This window comes from Nipponia nippon, unplaced genomic scaffold (genome assembly GCF_047370975.1).
Source record: "Nipponia nippon isolate SJK-2023a ecotype South Korea unplaced genomic scaffold, ASM4737097v1 scaffold_1, whole genome shotgun sequence".
NCBI lineage: Eukaryota > Metazoa > Chordata > Aves > Pelecaniformes > Threskiornithidae > Nipponia > Nipponia nippon.
Window position 1 is genome coordinate 145,138,113 of NW_028262290.1, and position 26,819 is coordinate 145,164,931.

The 26,819-nt window shown below is 38.4% G+C and overlaps 1 protein-coding gene across 1 annotated transcript in view; it reads left to right on the plus strand.

Annotated features, from left to right (window-relative positions):
* The first annotated feature begins 1,747 nt into the window (after positions 1-1,747).
* Positions 1,748-26,819, plus strand: part of LOC104013327 (macrophage mannose receptor 1) — a 35,280-nt gene continuing 10,208 nt past the window's right edge. The window contains exons 1-21 of the mRNA XM_009465817.2: positions 1,748-1,895; positions 3,766-4,167; positions 5,089-5,262; positions 6,816-6,974; positions 7,880-7,993; positions 8,471-8,605; positions 9,465-9,647; positions 11,291-11,448; positions 12,121-12,234; positions 12,569-12,684; positions 12,990-13,138; positions 15,493-15,692; positions 16,987-17,114; positions 17,619-17,706; positions 19,516-19,660; positions 20,648-20,683; positions 20,802-20,977; positions 21,581-21,648; positions 23,262-23,362; positions 25,406-25,542; positions 26,579-26,693. Coding sequence (XP_009464092.2) covers positions 1,838-1,895; positions 3,766-4,167; positions 5,089-5,262; positions 6,816-6,974; positions 7,880-7,993; positions 8,471-8,605; positions 9,465-9,647; positions 11,291-11,448; positions 12,121-12,234; positions 12,569-12,684; positions 12,990-13,138; positions 15,493-15,692; positions 16,987-17,114; positions 17,619-17,706; positions 19,516-19,660; positions 20,648-20,683; positions 20,802-20,977; positions 21,581-21,648; positions 23,262-23,362; positions 25,406-25,542; positions 26,579-26,693 — 2,956 coding nt within the window. The 5' untranslated portion in view covers positions 1,748-1,837. The remainder of the gene's footprint in view (positions 1,896-3,765; positions 4,168-5,088; positions 5,263-6,815; positions 6,975-7,879; positions 7,994-8,470; positions 8,606-9,464; positions 9,648-11,290; positions 11,449-12,120; positions 12,235-12,568; positions 12,685-12,989; positions 13,139-15,492; positions 15,693-16,986; positions 17,115-17,618; positions 17,707-19,515; positions 19,661-20,647; positions 20,684-20,801; positions 20,978-21,580; positions 21,649-23,261; positions 23,363-25,405; positions 25,543-26,578; positions 26,694-26,819) is intronic.

Sequence of the window (26,819 nt, forward strand, 5' to 3'; positions counted from 1 at the left end):
CAGGAACCAGCACAGCACCCCACAATTCACCATATGAGGAAAGCTGCAAGTGCACAAGGTGTGTTTGGAATATCAAGAACGCAGTACAAATTGTTCAGATTTTTAGCCCTAAAACTGGTCTGCAATCTGGCTGAAGGGATTCCTATCAAGTGCTTGTTTTTTCTGAACGAACCAATGTTTGTTTTACTGCCAGGCTGTAGTTGGCTCTGGTGTGGCTTGAGGAGCAGAGGAGGGTGAAGAAAAGAGACTGTTCCCTTTTTGCTTCTTTAGTATTGCACAATGTCCAAGCGAGAAGAAAGTGGAATTCCTCTTGGCCTTGCGCCGTACGAGCTCCAGAATAAAACAAGGCTGTTATAACTCCTGAATATAAATGACAATGTATCTTTTATATAAATAGGCCACATGCTGAAAGGAAATGCTGTCAGTCTAAGACAAATCAGTTCAGGCCAAAGAAAACTTTTGCTCTTTCTAGGCAAGGTCTTTGGCAGCTGATTGAGACACTTATGTTTTTTTAAAAATAAAAAATAAGTTCTAGAAATGTCTTTTCCAGAAAAAGCTGTTGACTTTATCGTTGTTGTTAGTATATTTTGTCATCATCTAAAAAAGAAAATTCAGTTAACTTTGCCCATAACTTCCTAACATCTGTACCTAGCATTTCCTTGTAATTTCTTATTTCACAATTCAGTTTCTCCTTTTTATTTTAACCCTAGAGACTTTCTCAGGGAAGTAACTCTCTTTCTCGCATTGTCTTTCTGCTGAGCAGTCAAGTAGGAACAAATCCTGCACTTAGGAAATGCAATCATTTTGGCAACAAACAGGAGATGATGCCAAATTTCCTTGCTATCACCTTTTTGCTACAGGTGCTGAACAAATATGTTACTACACTTCCAATAATATTTTCACATCATAAATTTTTTTTTCCATTTAGCAGTTTTTCTAAACAAAACAAAATATTTCCATGGTAAAAATCTACTGTGATAAAGTCAGGCCTTTATGCAGTTATAGGGACAGTCTATAGTGGTCTGGAGAGGAGTGCTGTTTCTTTCAGGTTCCGACCTATACATTTGGAAACCAAACTCCTGAGTGCTTGCCCCGTGATCTGGGTAAGAAGAGATATGTGGCATTTTCTGAAATTGTGGCTGGCTCTTGGTATGACTGCCTGACAAGATTGAGCTACTTCACAAGAAGAACAGGGATTGTTTTTAAAATGAGCCATTTTTCAGGTGGTTTTGGGTGCTGGTCTCCTAGTTGCATTTATGCAGAAATGAAGGTCAGTAGGGCAATGGCAATCTCATCTAGAAGGGAAGAAATTTTTATAATGACCTGCAGAGTGAATTTCACTTAAATCCTCTAAAATTCAAGCCCGTCTCATCTCACACATGAAAATATGAGACTGACATGTTTTCCTGATGGTATTTTTTCACTGTGTAATTAAGGCCTAAGATTTAAAAGCTGAGGCTGAATTTATGTCTTTGCTATTTCACTGTTGATTTGACCCCATGAGCTTCCCAGATGTCTCTTCAGGAGAGATAGCAGGAAAGTATTGAGATATAACCTTCTGTGTACCACCTGCTTTCCCAAGGCAGCACAGTTTGCCTTCAGTGAGAAGTCATTAATTTTCAAAGGCAAAATTTGTGCTGTGTGGTCTTGTTTTTTTGAAATGTGGCATGTGACAGAATATTTCCTTTTTTAGCACTCAGAGCTTTCTATCCAACCATCCAGCTTTTGAAACGCAGGAGGACTGGTCACTGTCCTCTTTTCAGCAGGACTTAATTGCCAGCAACCCTCATCATCCAGCTTTTGGTGAAGGGAAGAAAAGAAAACAGCATTTACTATTATGTTCTCCAGGTTCTTGCTTGTTCTTTCTCTTATTCACTGTGCTTTGCAGCTGGCGGGTAAGTTGCCTCCTGTAAAGGTGTCTGTGAAAGTGCTTCCATGTCCTCTGGCATTTCTGGGTGATCTATGGTTCTGTGGCAGTGCCTGTATGTACATTATTAGTTTGGGACATACACATGGGGAGCCTCTTAATGGCAGGCAAGAGGCAAGGGCAGGATCTAACAGAAAAAAGAAATAGATAGAGAAGGAAGCAAAGACTGAATTCTTAATGGCATTATTCATATGTAGTGGCACTATAGCCCAGAAGATCAGACCTAAGAAAATAATGAAATATGTTTAAATGTCTATTTTTTTTTAATTCTTTACTTCTGTGTTCTGATTTTTGAGCTATTTGTGTCTCAGTAATGGTTAGCAAAATCAGGTAGGCAAAACTTCAGGAGTGGTGAAACGTGGAATTATTTGTAGGACATTAAGATGTTCACAGAGGATGGCTGTGCAATCCAGAGAGACTTAGTGCTTATAAAGAGGATTATTTTCATTCACTCTTTTGAACAGACTCACTGAATTCACTGGCATTGATAAAGTGGATGAAGTAAAATTTTTGTGAAATAAAGTCAGGTTAAGTTTAGGAAAGTTATTGTGGAATTGCAGTGACAATATTATTGCCATCCCTTTAACTGTGCTTCCATTGTAGGTGTTAAATAGATGGCTTCTGGAGACCTGAATGTTAAGGTCAAATCGTTTTAGTTTTGTAACTAACTCCTGAGTAAAATTGTTACAGATTGCCTCAGAGTATGTGGTGTTTTTTTTTAATTGCCCATGGTATCACTGCAAGCCAGAATAATTATTTTCAGTGTACTGTATATTATCAACTAAATTGATTTCAACTTTTTGCAGGATTTTTAATGAAATTTCTTTAGCTTTTTAAATACATTTTAATTAAATATGATGCCCAGTGATCAAGAGATGTATCAGGGACCAAAATTGATTATGAATCCCACAAGCTTTGGAGGGAAATACAACCAGGTGGGTCACAAAGTATACCACAAAGCAGCAGAGCAAATTCATAGGCATGATTCACTACTGCTACTGATAACTCACTGTAGGACTGAAATTAGCTCAGCTGCTTCTACTGTACATTGGAGCCAACACTGTAGACATGATCAGAGAAACTACCTGTAGAGCTAGGGACCCCAATTTCTGGTACAGGTGGACCTTCTAAGTTCCACCAGCCTTTCCACATTGCCAGGTGTTGGTCAGATGCCACTACTACCCAGTCCTTGCTACTTTCTCAGGCTGTGATTGGTTTTCCAGTGTCATTCCTAGTTTTGCATTGCAGTGGCTCATAGTAGATACTGCAGGTCTTGTAGATCAGCAAGGCCAATGAGCCCAAAGTACCTGCTGTGAGGCCAAGAGGTGTTCACCCACATTTACATGGTGAAAAGGAAAGGAAACATGGATTTGGGAGTGGGGAGACAAATGGCTAAGGAAAAATGGCTGTAACCCCACTAGGAGACCTGTAAGATCTGGCAGAGTAAGGAAGGCTTATAGAGGTCAGCGATCTCCAAGGCCATGCATCTGAGGATGGATGGAAACAGGGTAATGGTAATAGCAGTGTGGTTGAGGGAATTCACGTAACTGATGTAAATCAAACCAATAAGCTGTGCTCAGCTCTGCTGATGCTGCTGACTGCACTAATCTACAGTATGGTGACATATAATCATGAAATACATATCCTATTGTCTACCTTATTGCTTTTTAACCAGTAAAATTGATGTTGCACTGGACTCTGCTCAAAACCATCATGTTTTTATCTGATATGAATGCAATGACTCCTCGTTCATGTGAATGGAGAGCAGAATCATGTCACATATCCACTATACATATATTCTGTATTAACCATTTACTATGTACTGTTTTGTTTTACAGACATTGAAACATTTTTAATATATAATAAAGTCAGCAAGCTCTGTCTTCAGGCGTCTATTGCGCAGTCAGTTAGAACTGCCACTTGCCATCAAGACAATGAATCACAAAAATTCAGGTGGATCACTGATCATCAGCTTATGAGTGTGAGACTGAACGTATGCCTGGGGGTGCCGTCAAAGGAGGATCAGGCTGTGATCGCCCTGTATCCTTGTAATCGAACAAGTGAGCTCCAGTGGTGGGAATGCAGAAATGAAAGCCTCCTTGCAATCAAAGGAGAAGATTTGTTTTTTGGTCCTGGCAATGAAGAACACGATAATGTTTTGTTAAAGAAGGGCCTGAGTGCAAAGAATAAGTGGAAGATCTATGGGGCCATGGATGTTTTATGTTCCCGGGGATATGAAGGTATAGAAAATTGATTCTTTCATCCTTTGCACTAATTTCTTTGTGAGTATTAGAGTGTTTTGGATCTTTGGCTTTGACTGTTCTGATTCCTTCAGTGACCATCACAGTTTTAGAAAATCAGTGTACTGAGGGAGTTAACCTTGAATTTAATGTCATATTTATGGCCAAGTATGTATTATATACGTATATATATTTATATATTATATAACAGACACACTATTTTAGCATATGTATTATAGTATATTAGTATTACAAGTATTGCAAGTATTACATATACTCTATATTCTCTAAATATATATTATATTAGTATACACAAATATACATACTTACTTACTCTTATACTATATATAAGTATTCTCGAAAGTCATTATTGCTCACCGTACTGTGTCACTACATTGTTAACAGAGAGCATAAACGCTGATAAGTTTCTTATACAGCAACATGGAAATGAAATTACATCCTCAAGAAAGAAGCATAATATGGGTGAGCTGAGAAAGGGCTGGAAGCACCAGTGTAGGCAGAGGAAGTGTGGCTTTTGTGACTCAGCAGATGAGAATGCTTATGGAATAATTATAATTACCATTGCAATTACCCTTTGTGATTAGCTGAAGTCTGATTGTTCTGAATGGCTTTCCCACATCCAGGATGAATGTTCTAAAAACCACCTCACAAGATATTTGAAGTATTAAACTCTGAGTCTTGCATGTGGGAGCTGCTCCAATGTATGTGAGATACTTAAATGGTCACTGGAATATCCAAACAGAGGTGGATTGTCTATTTTCTAATTTTGTTATGGTTATGGGAGAGGTAACATGAAAAGCACTTTGAGATGCAATTCAGCCATTAGCATAGGCTTCACATTTTTACAGTTTACATTCATTTATTATTTTTCATACTACCTTTCTCATTTTGTCTTCTCAGAGACATTTACACTGCTAGGAAATGCTTTCGGGGCACCCTGCGTATTCCCTTTCATGTACAATAAGCAATGGTACTCCGAATGCACCAATGCTGGCCGGTCAGATGGCTGGCTCTGGTGTGCAACCACTGCAGACTATGACACAGACCAGCGATATGGATTTTGCCCATCAAAAGGTAAGTAAGTTACCTGTTCCCATGCAGTTCCCCTCAATGCAGTATTGGCAAACCAGCACTAGCAGAATATGTATGTCTTTATAATAACGCATAGTTTACAAGAATGTATTTTAGTGTGTGATGCATTGCCACATCCCGCAGCTCTCTATGCAAGGAAATAACACATTCCATAAAGATGTGGAGAAAAGTGTGATTGAAGAGTAAAACAGCATGTGCTTCCCACTAATTGTGGGGGTGTTGTTGAGCAGCACAGTAATTTTGAGCTCCTCGCTGTTTCCCAGCCAGGATGTGTGCTGTCACTGTTGTACAACCCTTCTCTGAGGACCCTCGCTGCAATGGATGTGGGCACAAAAATGAGTGCTGTAGGAAGATTAATGATGAAGTTAACATTTCAGTCTGCATAATTCTCATGTGAATATTTTTTTACTTAAGTGGAATGTGTCCTTTTATTCATGCTATTTATTAAGCCCTATCCATACTGCCTGGGAAGCAGTCTTTACCCCTTCAGACAACTGCCTCCCATCCCTGGCATTTCTCTACAACTTCAATCACTTTCTGAAAACTGTCTTCTATTTCTGTGGTCACTTCCCCCCCATCTCCCTTTATGGACTTGCTCTTGACAGGGGAGCTCTTCATTAAAGGCTTTGAAGACTCCTCCTGACACTTCTCAGCTTTCCCCTATATTCCTCACACTTCTCAGGTTTCCCTTATATTCCTCCCCATTACTTCTGTTCAACATTATGTCTTTTATTGTTAAAACACCCCTTTATTCCAGTTGATTCAAAACATGCTTTTGGTGTGGTTCAAATCCATAGTCAAATATGCTTTCCAGGTTCCTACAAAGATACCTAGGACACTGAGCAAGGAATGTGAGATAGGGTCAATGAATAATTTTCAAAGCTTTTGAAAGCCAGTCCCAGCTCTCAGTTCTTTTTTTAATTCAACTTCTTACCGACTTCTGGGAATAATCAAATATCTGATTCAATTTTGTATTGTGCTTGATTGACCATGTATAGATCGTCAACAGACCAAAGACGCAAAGGTAATCAGAAGAGGAGTACAATGCAGCTCAGCACCATTGCAGTGCCCTGGCTCTGAAGCTGCGTGACAGGCACATCCAGAAGCTCTTTGCAAGAGGGGGATTTATCTAAGAATTGTTTTGATTCTAAATTCAGGTCTAGAGCTGGTTCTCACAGCTCTCAGTGGGAACTGCTGTCTGGAAAGAGAAGGAAGAGAAGTTTTTTACAGCTTTCACCTAGGATTTCTGCCACAGCACTCCATGCAATATATTTTTTGATGCAATCACTTCCCTTGTAGTAATTCCTGAATTGTGTATCTTCATGGAACAGGAGGCAATATTTGCCAGCTCTACCTGTCAGTTTACAGGCCTTAACTTCGTTCTTCCCCATCCTGCTCGTGACATTTTCAGTGCTCTTGAAAGAACAGCACAGGTGACATTTAATGAGAATGCCATGCATAACAAGAACCTGCAGCACATTTTTCTGTGGGTGAGTTACTATCAATCACCCCCAAAATCATTATTTTCTCCACAGATAAAGACACCACCTGGAGTACAGATCTGTTAACAAATGCTCACTACCAAATAAACTCTGAATCGGCTCTCACGTGGCACCAAGCCAGGAAGAGCTGTCAGCAGCAAAATGCAGAATTAATGAGTATCACAGACATTCATGAACAAACATACCTTGAAGGTAAGCAAGTAAAGCAAACCTGACTTACATTCAAGATTTGTTCAGTCCATCATCACAGCTAAGGACTATTTAGTATTGTTTTGGCTAATGTCTATGGACCTAAATATGCATGAGTAAGTAACCAAATCTTTTAGAATTTGCAAGTTCATACCAAAATCGCTACCAAGTTTAAACAGAATTGAAAGTATCCCAGCATCCTGCAAGTGTAATAGTTTGATTTGCTATCTAAAAATGTTGTCTTATATTAAAACTTACTTTTTTTTTTTTTTTTAAGACGAAAAAAATTCTGAAAAGTAAATGAAAGTTTCATTTTTGGTCAAAAGAAACCTTTAAAACAAATTAAAAATAGGAGAAAAGAGGTACCTTTGTGACAAAAGAAAGGTGTTCTGTGTGAAATGCAGTTTGACATCTGGTTTTTTTTTCATTCCTTTGACAAACTGAAAAATTATTATTCATAGATCCCAAATCGTGGGTCTACCTACCCATGTATTGCTGGAGGAATGGTATGGAAGAAACTCTCTGTTGTTATCTTTACTGATGAATTTAACTTTTAAGAGCTTTATTATTATTGTTTATACTTACACTGTACCATTTTTTCTACTTAAATAAATCCAATGTTGTACAGAATTTAGCCTATTTTACAGAAACACTTTCATTTTGGATATACTCTGTGGCATCTCATCTGTGCTCGTTTTGCATTAGGCGATAGAATAAGAGAGGGGTGGTTTTGTTTGCTTTTTACAGTAATCAAAGCTTTGGCATATTTCAATTTATCAGGTATCTCAGTATCTAATGATATTTTTAATTAGATATTTAAGAATTGTAAGTGCCCTAGGGACATTATTAGTGACTATTGCTAATAAGAAGTGATTTATAAAATCATTTATCTTCTTTTGGTTACTTAGAGTTAACAGAAGGTACAGATTCTCCACTGTGGATTGGACTCAACAGACTGGACTTGAGGAGTGGATGGGAGTGGATTGGAGGCAGCCCTTTCCAGTACTTAAACTGGGCTCCAGGTAGCTGTGTCTTTGATTCTGTATTTCTGAAGAAAAAAATATACATACCTCAAATACTGCTTTAAATTCTATTATCAGCTAGATATGCCACGAGATATGTATTTTAGCTTCTCGTGCTTTAGCTTTAGAAAAAGCTTTTTTCTATAGCAATATAGGCCTGAAACTTCTATGTATTGCAAAAATATTTTAGCTCTGAAAGCAATACTGTCTTTCCCAAAAATATATAGTTGTCCATTTCTTGTTTCTAGCAACAAAACTACGAGGGGGTTACATGTTCATATCCACTTAAATGATACTACATTTCATACAGACATTCCCACTACCAGAGACCTACCTCAGTTCTTGCCACAGCTGGGCAAGATGTGATCTTTGGGGCTCTCACTTCAGCCAGGAGTGATTTCTCCTGTGCATTTTAGAGCTTAGAGCTCTATTTGCCTCTCAGAAGAGTTCACTTTTTTTTCTGTACCTTTCCCAAAGGAAGCCCCTCTCCAGAATCTGGAAAACTCTGTGCGGTTTTGAATCCTGAAACAAAAGCTAAGTGGCAAAATTGGGAATGTGATCAGAAACTTGGTTACATTTGTAAGAAAAGAAACTTTACCTTGGTTCCCTCAGGTATGTTGATATACGTTGATAATTAAAAGTAGAAGCTGTTATCTGAATTGCTCGGCATTCACATTGACAAAGATGAGCAGGAGAATGTTATTAGAAATAGAAACTATTTCTTGTTTATCTGGTTTGCTTTTTACAACCATCGCACCCTTTCTAGGCTGATCTCCAGTCCCACAACACACAGAATGAAACAGGTAAAAGCAAAGAATGTCCAACTTGTCCCATCTGTCTGTGTTTTGGTAGTTGGGTCTCCTCTTTGAATACACACACTACTGAGCATGAAAAGGGAGAACAAACCAAAAATAATTTTTCAGAAGAGGGACATTAGTAAAATTAAACAAAAGGAAGAAAGATTCACACATTGAAAAGATAAAAGATATTTTAAGTGTATAAAGATTTCCCTGTTGGTGTTTCCCTATGTATACGTCTAGTTGTAAATCTGTCTAGATGACATTTACTCTATCAATATACTTAATCTTTTAAAAATGCATAAGCATTCTATGTTAGGTGCAGATAATTTCTGATTTCTCTGATCTGACAAATAAGTAGAATAATACAGAAGCTGTTAAAATTACTGCATTAGTGTATTTGTTACAGACATTTGACTACATAAGAACTTGAGAATTTGTATTTAATAATATTTATATTAAAAAGCTTTCCTTTTCCAAGTAAAAAATGCCAGACTTAGAATCATATTTTTGTTTACTATGTTTTGTGTCCATCATTTCCTTGTAATGAGAATTTCCAAAGAAAATTTTTAGTTTAGAACTTTTGCACAGAATAAGTGAAAATATTTTCAGTGTCATGTCCCTTGCATGGCATTTGAACTCCTCTAAAACACTGATATTTGATTTGTTCCTAGGTGACATTGGGCCTGTTACTTGCCCAGATGGGTGGGTACCGTATATAGATCACTGTTACAAGATGTTCAGGGAGACCAAAGGATGGGAAGAAGCTTTGACTGCTTGTCAGAAGGAAGGGAGTCACCTGGCCAGCATCCAAAGCCTTGAGGAGCACAGCTTTATGGTGTCTCAGCTTGGGTACAGTGAGTGTTGCCAGTGGGGGCTTTTGCCTTTGTCTGCATGTAAGAAGCACCAGCTAGCTGAATTGAGATGTAGCATTTGTATTAACATGAACACTGCAGTCAAGGACGTGCAAGGAGCCACAAGTCCAGTGGCGTTAGGCTGGTGCAGTGCTTTCCTTTCTGCTTCAAAATGGATGCCACCTTCAGTGCTGCAACTTGCAGACTTACACAACTGTCTTGACTTGTGCTTTGCTTTGCATGAGGATAGAAGGACATCAGTCATCCCAGTGAGAAGCTTTCTTAGTGAAAGGATTATGAAATATAATTTCCACTTTGAAAGAGTGCTTTTTATGGAAAACCAAGATATTTATACTGCTTTCTGTGCATTTGGGGAACTTACACTGTGGCTCTAACTCATTCTGTGTGTCTTGTGGTCAACCAGCACCCAGATTAGCAAGTTCACAGGTCTCTGCAGAAGTGATGGAAGAAACCTACTAAAGAAAAGTTTAGTTCTCTACACTGCCAGATGGAAAAGATCAGCAAAGCTAGCCAAGGTGGTTTCCAGGCAGCAAGCTGTGGAATTGCCTGGGCTGCCGAAAGAACCATACTCAGGTCACTGGATCTAACACGTCAGTGTGGTCTTGCCATGGCCTTTTTAATACCCTTGGCAGAAACGTGAGGAGTCTGTAGACATGTTGCTACTTTTTGCCCCTGTTAACTATTTGCATTTCTTCTTTTTTCATGCTCAGAGGTAGTGAAAGCCTTAATTAACTATTGAAAAAGTGAAAGATATTCAGGACAGAAAAAATTCTTTCTTCAGAAAGAGTAATTTGTCTGCTTAGTGTCCAACCATACAAGGAGATATTTGGGGGTTTTTTATACTTTTTCATTCTGGTATCATACCCTAGTTTAGTGACTCCTGAAGAAATTGTGAATATCCTTCCATATCTTTCTTTCTTTCTCATTTTTGTGAATGCTGCCTAAATTCACCTTTAATTTTCCTTGCTTTTCTTTCATAAGAATGCCTAAAATCACAGGATCATACATTGGTTTAGGCCAGACGGAACCCTGGAGGTCATTTGGTCCAGTCTCGGCTTGGAGCAGGGCCAACCTCAAAATTAGATCCGGTTGCTGACAGCCTTCCCCTGCTGAGTTTTGGATGTTGTGAAAACTGATTTTACTTATTGCCTGAACAATTGATCTAGGGCTGGGGGACTGGGCTTAGGGGTCTTCTCTGCTTTTTTCATCATTGTGTTGAAAGAAGCTTAAAACATTCACTCTTCAAGTTACATAAAAACAGTATTTTAAAATCTGACCTGTGGAACAGAACCTAGAAGTAACTATTCACACAGTTGTATCATACCACCATAATGTATTAGAATTAGGCTGGGAATCCACTCCTCTCCCACTGCTATGAGGAAGAGAAGCAAAATTTTTTGATCCAGTGCAGGGATTTCACTACAACCTAATTTTCCAAAGCATACTGTCTTTATTCTAATATCTATGTGAAAATATTAATTTATAAAATGATCATGCAACACACTAAATTATGTTATGTTTCATAAATTTATGACAGGGATTATATGTTCTAGAGTTTGAAGGTGCTGTGAAAAGAATGCAGTGGCATGAGAGGTCTTTTCTAGTTCTGTGTTTCCATGCTTTAGAGCCAACAGACAAGCTATGGATTGGGCTGAATGATCATAAGGTTCAAATGTATTTTGAATGGAGTGATGGTACGCCAGTTACATACACAAAATGGCACCTGGGAGAGCCATCCTCCACAAACAACAGGCCAGAAGATTGTGTACTGATCAAGGGCCAGGTAAGATTATGCAATATATATTCTACTTTAATATTGAAACTAACTTCTTAATAAAAGTGCCCCGCTATTTCAGCAACTGGCTAGGGCCAGAAAAAGGCATGTGGGGACAAAGAATGAGATTAAATATGACTTTTCATTAAAAAAAAAAAAAAAAGAAAAAATAAAATGAAAGCATTACTGCCTCACTGATGAAATTTTCTCTTTAAGTTAATCTGGAAGTCACCAATGAAATTATTAGGGCTATGAAACAGGTTTCTAAATGTAGTTTGAGTACATTCTCCTGCTCCTCTTCCTCTGGTGGTAATGGTGGCATGTGGGGATCCCTGCTGGCTCCTTTGTGCCTGCTCATTTGCCCATCCCTGCGTGGCACAACTGCCTGTGCAGGGCCCTGCAGAACAGGTTGGGGACCAGCTCCCTGCAACCTCATCCCTGCTTATCACAACCAGCTATAACTGTACTACTATAGCCCAGTCTACTATTTCCCTGAATGTGAGCAGATTTATTTTTGTTATCAACTAGAGGAACTGGGTAAGGAAAAAAAAAATATATTGCTGTTTCAAAATGAAAGGAGAAAGAAAATGAATAGTCTTCATTATAAAGAAAGAAATTATTCATTTTCTTTAGATTATTCATCTTCATCTCATTGTTATTTCATTCTTTTTCCTGCCACAGGATGGCTATTGGGCAGATGATGTCTGTGAGAAGAAAGCTGGCTACATTTGTAAAAGAAAACCTATATCACAAATAGCTGGAGAAAAGGAAATTACTGATGCAGGTTGCAAAAAAGTAAGTATACAAGAACGGAACATCAATTTCCCAGATCAAATAAGTACCTTGTCTGACAATCATCTAGAATTATTTGAATTATTTATATTACTTACATGTAGGGGTTTTTCTGGTGTTATTTATTATGAAGTTTCTCTCTCTCTCAGCTACTTTAAACTTTAGAAAGCCATTTACAGAAATCACTTGGAAGGAATCTGTAATTTCACTGCAAAAGGTTTCTGATTCATAATATTAATGATTATTGTGCTTCATTCATTGTGAAATGGCATAGCTCACACTACATGATATCACAACTATTTAAAAGTTACATGGAAATCTTAAAATCATGTTACAGGGCTGGAGAAGATATGGGACTTACTGCTACTTTATTGGACGTGTTCCAGCAACATTTTCAGAAGCAAACACCACCTGTGAAGGAGAAAAAGGTTACTTAACCACAGTTGAAAGTAGGTATGATAATGACTTTTCCTTGGCTTTTAAATAGGTAAAGGTTGTATGTTCTGAAATATTCCTGGAATTACAATTCTAACACAACATCAAACAAAAAATTATCTAAGTTACAGATGAGGTCTCTGGTTAAAAAGCAAGATTAGGTCTTGCTTTTGTTTGTTGATTTATAGAGAGTCAGAATTGTATCGTAAGGTCCTCTCCCCCAGTCTGAAGCAAGGAGAAAAGGATTTATCTCAGATTAGACAAATAGGATTTGGATAAATGACTTTTTGTTTTCACTTGCGTCTTTATGATCCCTTTTACAGGTATGAACAAGCCTATCTGACTAGCCTTGTCGGGCTGAGGCCTGAGAAATATTTCTGGCTTGGTCTCTCTGACACGGAGGACCAAGGCACTTTCAGGTGGACCAACGGTGAAGCTGTCTCCTTCACGCACTGGGATGCAGCAATGCCTGGTAGGTGCTGTGACAGTGGATGGTAGGCACTCTCTGAGGTCGTGGTCCCTATCTGGGTTTGCATTGGCAGCGTCCTCTGAATTTTATGCTTTAAGCTTTCAGTATATTTTACAAGAACTGGCAGTTCTCAAACCCCATCTTTTAATTTCAAAGGGAACAATTTGAACTGTAGGTTTATATTAGGACATACGATATATTTACCCATAAGATTAACCTTTCGGCTCATCTTCACAACGAGATAAACAGGAGTTACAGGCAGTTCCTGACACTATTCCACACTCATCCCTCTAGCGGTAAAGTTAGCCTGGGAGAAGAGTCTGAAACAGAGCAGCTGTAATAAGGATTTTAAGTTAGAATTACAAAATCACAGTATCAAAAATGATCATATCATTTTTTTTTTTTTTACTTGTGATGCTAAGAAAACTGCATTCACGGGATCATACTGTGCAGAAGCACAGAAAACAAGATTTCAAAATGCCATGAGGGAATCTGCTTTCTCCAAGATATACTACATCCCTCCCAGTGATCATTTGTCTGAAAGCTTTCTCAAAAACCTTCAGTGAGGTTATAAAATGTAAAATAAAATAAAAAAGTAATAAAAAAATTGCAAAAGACATAGAGTAATAAAACTTCTGTAGATGCCATGAGAAGAAAGCTTGCCGGGGAGTCTATGGTGCCAGCAGATTCAGAGTATAAAAAGGGAGCACTCAGAGATCAGTCTGGAACAGTGAAGAAAAATTAGTTTCCTTGCATCTGTGTTCACTGAGGAAGAAAACTGGCTTTCCGTCCTGGAAAGTTTCTTTGTGAGGGTATGATCAGAGAGTCTATTTCAAGCTGAAATACCGGGAGAATAGATTATGGAACAAATGGATGTCCTGAAGAATAGCAAGTCAGGACTAAGCACAGCTGCAAAAGCATCCAAGAGCCATAAAGGTTATATTAAGTGAACTGTGCACTTTAATGTGTAACTACCTGCTAAAACTGCCTTGAGAGCTAAGGGGTGAAAAAAGGCAAATTTGGTGCTAACATTTAAAATGGTTCCATGGAGATGTGGGGAAATACTGAGTCACTGGTAAATTAGCTGAATCTGTAATAAAGAATAGAATAAAGAAGATATAGTGAGATAGATATATAAAATTGCTTGTGTAAAGGGAGGTCATGCTCACAGATCTCCTGGAGCTCCCCACAGGAGTCAAAAGCATATGAATAAGGGAAATCTAGTTAGTGTGGTCTGTCTCAATTACCAAAAGCCTTTCGGCTAATCTGACCTGATACAGGAAAGCTCTTACATGAATAAAAATTTTGATCAAAAGGCAGGGAATGGAAGGTGGGTTTTTTTATGGAGGCTATTTTTTACTGCGGAAGAGTGTTCACCAGCAGAGTCCTATAGTGATCTGTGCCAAAGCCCATGCTGTTCAACATATTTACAGACAATCTGGAAAAGGTGAAATAGTGAGGTGACAAGATTTGCTGCTAATACTAAATTATTTATGATAGTGAAGATGTGCCTGTGAGAAAACGCAGGATGATATCAGGAGAATAAGTGACTGAGCATGATCAGTAAAACCGCAAGTGAACTTTGATGCAGTTAAAGTGATGCTCATAGGAACAAACATATGTCTTGAATTGACATAAAATGGTGGACTTAGAGCTAACCATTTCATTTCAGGAATCAGTTCTTGGCACCATGGTAGACAGCTCCATTAAAACATCAGGTCTGTGCTCAACAGGAATCAAAAAGAAACAAAAATGTTAAGAATACTTAGGAAATGAAGAAAGAACACAAATAAGCCATTGTATAAGGCCATTGTGTGCATTTGACTGCATCTTGTGAGATGTATGCACCTCTGGTTCCATCTGAGAGAATATATAAAAATTATAGCAAATGTCATGGGATAAGCTTCATCATGTCTCCGTCGAGATTTGCATGCTTGCCCTATGTATGCACTGAGGGTTTTGTTTCTATCTATATGAAAATCACTAGTGACCAAGGTTATGCTACCTGATATAAAACAGTCTTAAAGTAAGTAGGAGTGAGGTCCTCACTTGAAAACACAGGTTTTCACTGAAAAAAAAAACAAAACAAAAAAAACCAAACAACCAAACTTTCTACCCATAGAACTAATTATGCAGGTCATTCAAAATAAAAAAAAGCAGGATCCCGAACAGATCATGACCTCCTCAAACAGAAAATACTACTCTTTGCTTGTGTAAAAAACTTTTAAAATATAACTCTGCTATTCAAGTGTTATTGTATAGCAAGAAGCGAATGGCTGCTGCTCAAAGATTTTAAGTAAGAATTAAACAATTTAGACTGTGTAAAGTTTCCAACCTGTTTTTTGTTTCTCATAAAGGAAGTAATCCAGGATGTGTAGCCATAAGAACTGGGACTGCAGCTGGATTATGGGATGTTCTTGACTGTGAGACAAAGCAAAAATATATCTGTAAGCAGTGGGCAGAGAGTGTAACAGCTCCACCAATTCCAACTACTGCTCCGGTCCTCACATGTCCTGAAGGTTGGGTATCAAACCACCATAGTAGTTCCTGTTTTAAAGTAAGTCCCTAAATAGTTAAAAGAAGAAGAAAGGCTTTGAACTGCTTGGTTTGGGGGGGGTGGGGTGGGGGGGAGGGAAGCAAAAAAAAAAGGAAGTGACATCTTCATTTTGCAATGTCTGAGATTGGAATATTAAAAAAAAAACAAAACAAACAAACATCTCATTGGAGCAGAAAATGGAAGAGGAACATAAATATCAAGTCCTTAGAAAGACATAAAGAAAAGAGAAATAAGAAGAAACAGGAAACAACTTAATATTTGCAAAATTATTCGGAGAACAATGTCAAAATGCTGTATTAAAGACCAGAAGCAGCAAAGCTTGGCTGCTAGCATGGCTCTTTATATCAGTTGTGGTCACTAGGTTGTGCAAAGATCCCATATTTATCTGAGGTGTGTGAGAGTTCAGGGAACAAAGTAGAGAAACAGTGAAATGTATCTACAAGCAGCACAATGCCTAAGGCTGGATCTTGCTAAGATAAGCACATTACCCCCCAGAATAAAGCATAAGAAGTCACAGGAAAGGTTAATTAAACCAGTGTTTATGAAGGACATTTATTAGAGAGTTTCTGAGGCAAAGCTACTGATAACTCATATTTGAAGTACATTCAGTTATGCCTGAGCAGGCATACAAAAGGACTTTGAACAAGAAATGAGAGTAATGTGCAAACATTGATTTGGGATCGTGCAGACTAGAAATGTGCTAAGTAAGTGTGAGGTGTTAATATTTCTTATCACTTTATTGAATTAATGAGTCCTTTTCTTTTTTATTATGTGTTTTTTTTTTTTTTCCATTTCTTTCAAACTCTGCTGGAATGCTATTTACTTGGGCCCCTTTATCCCCAAATCACCATTTTTAGCTTTGGTCAAACTTGCACTTATTCTCTGTTAAACTACCAAAATGTTAGACATCATATTGCAAATGTAAAGTGAGAGTTGTAAACCACCATGAGGTCATTCTTTTGCCTGTATCTTCAGAGACCTCCCAGGCCACCTTGCATCTCCACCACAACCGCTCTCCTTTCCCTTCATCTGGAAGGTGGCCTGGGCCCTCCTCTAGGTAAAACAAGTTAAAGGGAATTGTATTCCCTTCTAGCAGTTCCTTCCCTTTTTTGTCAAAACTACGCTAACTAGCTAGACAACTCTAGTGCAAAAATTTTATGAACAGAGTAATTAATGCTGTTTCTCTTATGGACTTTACTTGGCCTGTATGAAACGTCATTTATGGGTGAACAAGACTATGATTCTTTATTTTATTATAACATATATAATATGTGTTAAAGTAATTTCTCCATAGTGTTTTTACAGATCAAATATTAAAAAGAAATCATGGTTTGAAGCTCGAGATTTTTGTAGACAAATAGGAGGGGATCTGGTCACCATTAACAGTAAAGAGGAGATACCGTTACTAACAAGAGCAATGTCGTGAGTATCTGCTGTATGTTAATCTTACCAGATTTAAGAGGTGTTTCATACGAACTATTATGAATGCTCTTAATTAAATACAAAACAAAACAGTATCATGATTACTAGGTATAATTTAGAAATACATGAAGTTATGGGGGGTGGTATTTTCAGTAGGGTAGAAGACATGGCCAATATATTTACTTTTGACTCACCTTGAAGTAGTCAATGCTGAGATAATTTTCTGAATCTGTGAAGGCATTTCCTAAGAAAACAGAACACAGAGGAAACACAGGATCAATGCTACTAATAAGTCTGATAAATAAGCCATTGCCACTGAGCCATAGAAATATTAGATATATCTATGAAGACTATATGCATCTGTATGCCCTTCAACAAAGGTAATATGGTAATTATTACAACCTCACTGCACTTTACAATGTGCTCTAGAAAGTTTAATGAGGTGTTTCGGGATGTTTTTTGTGTTGATGTTTACACACTGCTCTGCCTTGTAATTTCTGTTAGTGGCACTCGCTGTAGCTTTCAAAGAGTTTGGCTCGGTATATTTTCCTTGAATCCAGATGAAGGATTTGCCTGGAGTGATGGCTCTCCTGTGAGTATTTTAATTTTTCATCAAATCTGTTTGCTTAGGATGTTTTAGGGTTTGTACACATACTTTCTGGGTTTTTACTGTTATCAAAGAAAACACTAATCCTGCAAACATTTACATGGCTGTTAACCTTTATTATCAGGAGTAAAATCATGGCACCACATTTGAATACATGGAAATCATCTGTATCTCATCAGGATCTGTAGCTTTCTGCACAGCATTCCAACATATTTTCTTTTCCAAGAATATAATATGAACACATAACATCAGAACATAAAAATTCATCATACCGGATCTTGTATCCTGTCTCTGGCAGTGGCCAGAAGCATTTTAAGGGCTAATCAAACAGCAAGCATATTTCCCGTTATACTCCTGCATCTCCCAGTAAGTGATGGCTCAGGGTCTTTCAGAACTGGAGCTCAGATCAGTAACCTTAATTTATTTGTTTCCATGAATTTATCCAGTCACCTCTCGAGTCCATGTAGATATCCACAGATGTGTGAAATGTTCCTGCAGGCTTCCACTGAACCAGGGAGGTGATAGTGCCCCCGTACTTGGCACTGGTGAGGCCACACCTCGAGTACTGTGTTCACTTTTGGGCCCCTCACTACAAGAAGGACATTGAGGTGCTGGAGCGTGTCCAAAGAAGGGCAAAGAAGCCGGTGAAGGGTCTAAAGAACAAGTCTTACGAGGAGCAGCTGAGGGAGCTGGGGTTGTTTAGTGTGGAGAAGTGGAGGCTGAGGGGAGACCTTATTTCTCTCTACAACTACCTGAAAGGAGGTTGTAGCCAGGTGGGGGTTGGTGTCTTCTCCCAAGTAACAAGCGATAAAACGAGAGGAAATGGCCTCAAATTGTGCCAGGGGAGGTTTAGATTGGATATTAGGAAAAACTTCTTCACTGAAAGGGTAGTCAGTCACTGGAACAGGCTGCCCGGGGAAGGGGTTGAGTCCCCATCCCTAGAGGTATTTAAAAGACGGGTAGACGTGGTGCTTGAGGACATGGTTTAGTGGTGGACTTGGCAGTGATAGGTTAATGGTTGGACTCAATGATCTTAAGGGTCTTTTCTAACCTTAATGATTCTATGATTCTATGATTCACTGCTTATTACCCTCCCTTTCCTCCTGCTCTCTGTTCCCTATTTTTTAAGCCAAGCAAGGACGTTTCCTCTTATCCTGTCACACATTAGTTTCCATAAATGTTTTGGGAAGTGATCTTATCAAGAACTTTTTGAAAATCCCAAGTAGGTTATATCATGTGGTTCTCCCTTCCTATTTGGATGTTAGTTTCTTCAGAGGTAACTCCACTAGGTTTGTAGGACATGACTTCCCTCCCAAAAGCCACATTCCCATCCTCATTAACCACAGGGAAGGGAAGATGTGCATGCTGAATTGATGCATGATACGGTCACTGCCACCAGCCAGCTGTTGGACAATGTAATTTTGAACCAGGTCATAGCTGATGAAGTGAAAACTACCTTGTCTGCACATGATTAGCATGAGTGGAATGGGTGGGAAGTTCATAGCTAGGTGAAGTTCATTAGAAACAGTCCATTCGCCTGTTTCTATTCTGGCTGTGTCTAGGGCTTGAGGCGCAAACAAGAGGAAAAGCCCTCCATGGCAAGACAGCCTGATCTCCTGCTCACTGACATCATTGCCCCACTGTAAAAATTCTTATACCTATTGCTTTCCCTATGTTTGCACCTCTCTTTAGTGAGAGCCAGAATCTTTGAGACAAAACCAGTTTCTGTTTGCCAATGGAGAGTACAACTACTGAAACAGATGAAAAGAGTAACAAAGATGATTTCTTCTGTAGGTTAGGTACACAAACTGGGATGATAGTCCAAGAAATTCAGGAGGACGCAAGTTCTGTGGCGTATTCAACGGTGGGACTCATTCTAAACAATGGTTTCTTTCGGTCTGTGAAGTACAGCTTGACTGGGTTTGTCAAATTAAAAAAGGTAGATTTATTCTTCTCTTTAAGCAAGAAACTTAAATAACTTTGTAAGTAGTTGCTTTCTAATATAAGTTGCTGGAGAAAGACACAAAATTTTGAAGAACTGCTTTTTCCAAATGGAGGTCAAGAGCATTGTGTCACATAATATAGGCCAGGATCTTTCAATGATAGATGATGAGAATAAATAAATTCATTTCTTCATGTAAATTAGAGTGTTTGTGAGGGTTTTATAGGTTGCAGACTTTTTGAAAATGAAGAAGTTCTTGCTTGTATTTTTGTAATGTAGGAAGTAAGGAGTTGTGAATTCCTTACAATACTTGTTTTTAAACTAACACAGGTAAAGCTAAAAACCAAATACAATATGTTTGTATACCAAAGATTTAGTGGTGCTTCAAGTTCTCCTTTAACATTATTAAGGATTCAACTGCTTTTGGAAAAGCAGTGGTTCAAAGCAGTGGCATTTCTTTTTCTATCAGAACCAGAAATAACTCACAGTCAGTATATATAGTCATATTTCCTTTTGCTTATGAATATTTGGGACTGAGAATTTTTTGAGAGAGCTAAAGTAAATCTAGTGGAAATTTTCTTCCCCTTGTTAAGGAGACCCCTCTGGAGGATTATGGAATGTTTACTGATGAATCAATAAAGGGGCTGTAAAACCAAAGTTTAAAGTGTTTCAGATAAATCTACCATGACTTACAGACTGGAATAGCAATTTTCCCTTACATTGCTCTGCGCAGGAATGTGATCCATCCAAAGCTATGACTTTGCTGACGTGAAGCACAGCTTATGATACAAAATTATAAGTAGATCACCATGCATATTGCACACTGTGTAGCTGAAATGTGTGGTTAAGCCTGCTTTATAGTCAATGGCAAAGGAGTGCAGAATCCTGCCCTGTTCCTCACTCTGCTCCTTGCAGTCAGTCACAAGCTACATCATAAAACACACTGCGGAGATGCATCATGCCTTCTATTCTCTTGTTTTGCAGGAGTGCCATTAAAATCTGAACCAACTGACACATATGGTAGGTTTTTGCATAATTTATTCATCTTGTTCATTATTTTTTATCAAAATAATTATTCTAAAATGAGCTTATGTGTTCTGCAGATACAGAATTTAAAGCTACCTTATTTATCTTCCAGCATATAAAACCACTGCGGATGGATGGGTCATATATGAAGATAAGCTATACTACATCAGCAAAGAATATGTCTCCATGGAAAAAGCCCAAGAGTTCTGCAGGATGAATTCTGCAGACCTGGCTGTTGTTAATAGTAATAGTGAGAGAAGGTTCCTACAGAGAGCGCTAAAACAAAATGTAAGAATCATTATAAGCAGACAGCCTAAAGTAGAAACCCTTTTGACAATCTGCTTGCAAAACTTGAATTGCCTCAGAAGTAAAGCCATCAGCATTTCACTAACAAAATCTGCCTGAGCTGAGACCTATGAAATTTCCTCCAAACTCCCCCCTTGGTCCCATAAGATTTCGTTTCTCCTGCTCTGTGCCAGCTGTGCTGAGGTGGTAAGGCAGGCTGGTGAGAAAAGCGATGCAGGGAGGGTGCCAGCTGTGCTGGGGGAAGTAGCTGGTGTGAGAGGGAGACTTGAGGTCGGCATTAGACAATGCTGCAGTCCTGGAGGGAGAATGAAAGACGTGTACCAGTTTCTGACTCAAGATCTGCTTCTCTCTTACCCCATCCTAAGGGCCCTCAGCGCTGCAGGACTCAGCTCTGATGCGCCAGATAAAAACCTGGCTTCTGTGCCTGAGTGTGTAAACACATCGCTGTGCTTAAATGTAAGCATGTGTTTTACTGCTGTTGACTTCAGTGACTGCTCTGTGAACCTAATCAATGGCACATCCATTTCTGCCTTTTACTGCAAAGATTTTTTTTTTTTTAATTAAAATAGTATCTTTCTGTTTTAGGAGGAATCCTGGAGTCGGCCAAGAGGGTACTTCATTGGGCTAAAAGTGAGTCTTGATAAAAAGTTTAGGTAAGTTAAGATGATCACTGCAGCTCTTAACATGTAGAAACAAACACAGTATTTTATGTAGCTGAAGGTACTAAATGTGTTGTTTGCAAGGACTGAAGGCAGTTGCACATAAGGAGTACAACGCAGAATGTAATAGTCCTAGAATACTCTAAAGTCCAACAGTTTTTCCCAAAAAGAAACAGGAAAAGAACATTTTTTCTTGAGTAAACAGTTACCCAAAGAAAGGCTTGGCAGCTGTACTCTCCATACACACTTTCTCAAGTTTCTTTCAAAGATTTGGAGTGATACTTTACTATGTTGGATTTTATACCTATAAACACACACACACACACTTAAAATACGCTCCATACCATAGAGCCTAGCTTTCTTATGCTTTTTATCTATATATCATAACTTCAGAGAGGTCCTCCAGAATTAGGAAGATGTGGACAATGAGTACAAAAGCTTTTTCCGATAGAGATTTTTAAGGTAGCCTCTGCAAACTCCTGTTCCAGGAGAAAAGTCAGCAGAAGTTTACATTACAGTAAAATTCACAAGTATTGCAAAAAGACCAGCACACAAATAAACTCGAAACTAAAGCAAAAGATACTGAAGAGCATGATACAGACACTGCCTGCCTTTGCATCTGCTAGTTAGGACATATCTGGGAGGAGAAAGACCATGCTTCTAATCTTGACCTGAAATACATTTAAAGGAGATTTGAATTTAACCTTTCTATTTTAATGCCACTGTTGAATGACTGTAAATTGCTAACCTTGGAAAGGGCAAAAGAGGAGTGGGGAGAGAGAAGTTGGTAGTGACTGAGTCAGTGCATAATTCTGACCTCCTGATTTAGGACACAAATTAGGGAGATAAGGCATTGCTTGGGTCCAGTGAGCATCTCCTTTATTTAGATCAAGTGTATCAGCAGCAGCAAGAGATAGATGAGGGAGCTGAACTTGTTTCCCACTTCAGGCTGAGTGACCTAAATTCTGCAGTATTGATTAAAATGCAGTGCCAACCTCTTGTTCCTTCAGCAGCAATATATTAAAGTAAAAAGCATGTAGGCATAAAGAAAAAATGTCGGTTTTGATACTTCAGAAAGGGTGGTTTTAAAGCTGACAGAATGTCCATAAGTTTCCAGACACAAGACTTAATAGAAATAACCTATGGAGATATTTCTCTTCAGGGTAAAACCCACAGAAAAGTATTTTTGTCCTTGTTTGCATCTATGAAAACATCAGGAATGCTCAGACCAAGAAGCATAATATTAACTAGGTGATACAATGAAATCTGTTAAGATAAATAAAACTTTTAATATTCTTCTCTATGTTACATGTTATGGCTAACTGAAAATAGTTTCTGTTATTAAATGATGTTTGATCACTCCTGCCCATCAATGGAAAATATGCTTGGTGTTTTCTTTTTGTATTTTGCAACCAGTAATATTTTAAATAAATTTGTTCAAATTAGAATAATCAGGTAAGGAGAGGAAAATCTGTAACAGTCCTTCCAATTTTAGCCAGTTCCCATTAATGCTCATGGACCTTCTTAATTGAGAGATGATAATTAGGATTCTCATCTCACAATTGAAATGTATTAATTAATAACTATTTGTATATCTTTTCTTTAAGCTGGATAGATGGGACTCCAGTAACCTATGTGGCCTGGGCTCCTAACGAACCCAACTTTGCAAATAATGAGGAAAATTGTGTGATAATGTGGTCAGAGCAAGGTAAGTAACAAGGCTAAACTATTAGATTTTCCTTGTCTCTGCTTGGATTATAACTGATACTGTCCATCTTCTGCTGTCAGCTGTCACACAATATTTTATGGCTGTATTCTGCAATTCCTTTCCAGTGACAAGCCAATAAGATGCAGTAACTGGTGTAACCACCAGTCATGGAAGAGTCTATGTCCTTAGAATGGGGAGATTTCAGTACCATGTATAATGTAATGCAGATGTCTCTGTCTGGATTTATAAGATTGATATTGCACCTTTTTACAGGGCTTTTCACTACTTCTCTAAGTAAAAGGCTGGGTGGGATCTGTCTTCACTCCCATGAACTTAAGAAAACGTTTATGGCAGCTACAGGAAATAGAGGGATTGAAGGTAGAAGCCAATGAGGAGAGGAGAGAGACAGACAAATACATCTAATCACCTAAGTCTGTCTTACGTGCTTATGAGTACTCTTAAATGTAAATAACTTGCAAATCCTAGACCTAATTTTTCCTCTTGGTTGTATTTCTGTAACTTAGCTGAGGTTAATGGGAATTCGGTAATATATGTAGAAAGAAATCAATCTCTCAATTTATATTTTATAAAGAATTCACTCAGCAATCCCACCTGAAATTCTGCCTTTATATGAAGACACCAAGAACAAGATTCACTTTTCTAAACATAGGCATCTGGTCTGATTGAGTTGCATCCCTCCTTCTTTAGTTATTGATCCAGAAAGGGGCAGCTATCCCAACAGTCTCTGCCATATCTACCAGCTCTCCATAGATGGCTCAGCATTCCTGAACTTGTCTCAGATGATGCTAGAAGTTTACATATGGACAACTTAATTGAACCATAAGGGAAGCATTAAGCTTGAGCTGACAACCAAATGCAGCTAATGTAAACTAGACCCCTGAAGTCTCATTATGGCCAAATGGAGATCTCACCTGCATGGCCAGTACTGCCTGAAGAGCAATTCAGTTTACTCCAGTGCAGTATTCAGTTGCCTACATGTAGGTGACTGTAGCCATCTGAAATGTCCTACAGTTAGCCCACCTGACTGTAAGTTTCCCACAGAAACAGTGCCATATCTGTCAGCTCTGCAGGTACCTTGCATAGCCTTTCAAACGTCACTAAACATCTCTGTTTAGACAAACGAATCCTGCCCTAGCTCTCCATTGACTGTAATGGCTTAGAAACCTAGTGTATATCTTGACAACTGAAATGAGGTATTTTAATCTGCAAACCACATCCCTAGATAACATTATATTAACTTGAGATGTTGGGCCCCAGGAGAAGGCACATATTTCATAACGTATGTTTGAAAACTATATTGTGCCCTTAGATTGACCTAGTATTTCCTATCTCATCCATTTCTGATCCATTTTCTTTTCAAATTTGCTTGCTGGTGTATTTTCCCTGCTGCCTGCAAAGAGATGATGCCATAGCTTGAATAAACCATAAACAGGTACCCATACTGTGGAGAGCCCTGGATGAAGAGTGGAAGGGTCAAGCAGTTTAAATGAAGCACAAGGGGCTACAGCTGTTCTACTATTAGAGCTTCAACTGGCTCATTCAAAGCTGCCATGGTTACTTTGCCTTCACATCAGGCTGCAGCCTGAAATATAAAATAGAGAACATCATTGTGTTCTGCTAAAAAAAAAGTTCATTTTTTTCCTCATCCTCTTTCTCCTGTAATTCTCCTACTCAGACTCTTTGATGGATAGGGGTGGGGAGGGTGGAGAAAGTAGAATGAAGTTAATTGATGACCGGAGCATTTCTTCTGAGTCACTGGCCCTTTCTTCCCAGTCCTTTATTCTTTTTTCAATTGCTAGATGGTAGCCCGGTAACTAACAGTGCTGAGCAGCTAAAGTCCATAAACATCTTCTGTTTGTAAAAAATAGTTGAGTGCCTAAATATAGTGCGTGGCTCTTTTACTCACTTTTACAGTCTGAACAGTAGAAATTAGCCTCTTTCTAACTCAAAATAAGAAGTGATAAATTATTGTTACAAATACTATAACATCTTGAATTGCTTATTCAATCAAATTATTTTTAGGCTTGTGGAATGATGTAAACTGTGGTTCCTCCAATAAATTTATATGTGAAAAACATAACAGTTCTATTAAATCAACATTTGCTTCTCCATTGCCTCCTGGAGGATGTCCAGAAAACTGGTTTTTCTTTAACAACAAGGTATGTCAACAAGTATCTTCAGTAAATTGTGTAAAGCACTGGAACTGAAAAAAAGGACTGCAGAATTTATGTTTTTTATTATTACAAAATAAATCTGGAGAGTAATCATCCGGTCAGAACATGCTGGCTGAGTGGTTGGGCTTTTTTGGAGGTGACTATACACATTTAACTTTGCAGAGAAATACAGTAAAAGTAGATGTATGCCAAATAAACTTCAGAGAACATAGTTTGCACAGGCTTAAAATACACTGTTACTGTTTAAGAAAACTCTTCTTCCTCCTCCTCTCCTGTTTTACATATTTATATCAGAAACTGAAATTTGTAATGGTCAGTCTTGAAAAAAAAGCCCTTCAGGTGGAATGATTTAGAGAGAATATATTTGGGCAATCCCTTTGGCTTGTACAGGGTTCCCAAAGCTTTGAGTTCAGAAAGATGATGCCAAATGACAATTGTTTTGAGTATAGTTTTTACATTCAGACATGGTCTGGAAGTCCTTGTTGCTGTAACAGAAGAATTTGTACCAATTTGAGTTGAAGCTCCGTTTGCCAAAGGTGGTTGTGTCTACTTTATATACACTGTGCTATTATTACATCCTCAGAATGTTAGGTCAATGTGTCAAAGGATATTTCATACACTTTGGCAGGATGAGCAGTCGTAACCACAGTCATTGGAAGCAGGACAAGCCACAGCAGAGATCGTTCCCTGCAGCTGTGTCACCCAAAGCCACATTTTCTTGGTTTTAAATGATCCCTCTGTAATTGCAGAAAGCAGGTGGATGGAAATGTGAAAAAAGATGATGTCGTTGACATCATTACAATCAGTTCAGATGATTACTCCTGGATTACACCTTGTGCAATGAGAGGGGCTAAGTATCTACCTAGGTAGACATACATACTTTCTGCTCTTGAGCTCTGTCACTTATTCTAGCCCTGATTTCTTTTTTCTGGAGAAATGTACATCCTATAGCTAATTGATATTAGTCACATACAACAGTTCCCATCTAGTTTGAATGAAGTCCTTGCTTTTTTTTTTCTAGTGTTTCAAAATATTTGCTTCCAATATAACAAGAAAGCTCATGTGGCATGCTGCACGAGATGCTTGTATTGATTTGGGAGGAAACCTGGCTACCATACCAAATGAAAAAGTGCAAGGTACATATATGGGCTCTATTGAAAGAAAAAAATATTAAACTCTCACTAAAGAAACTGCTATGCTCTCCAAGATAGATTCTGGGATTATCTGCTGAAAATTGCTTATTAGCCAGGTCAGTTTATGTT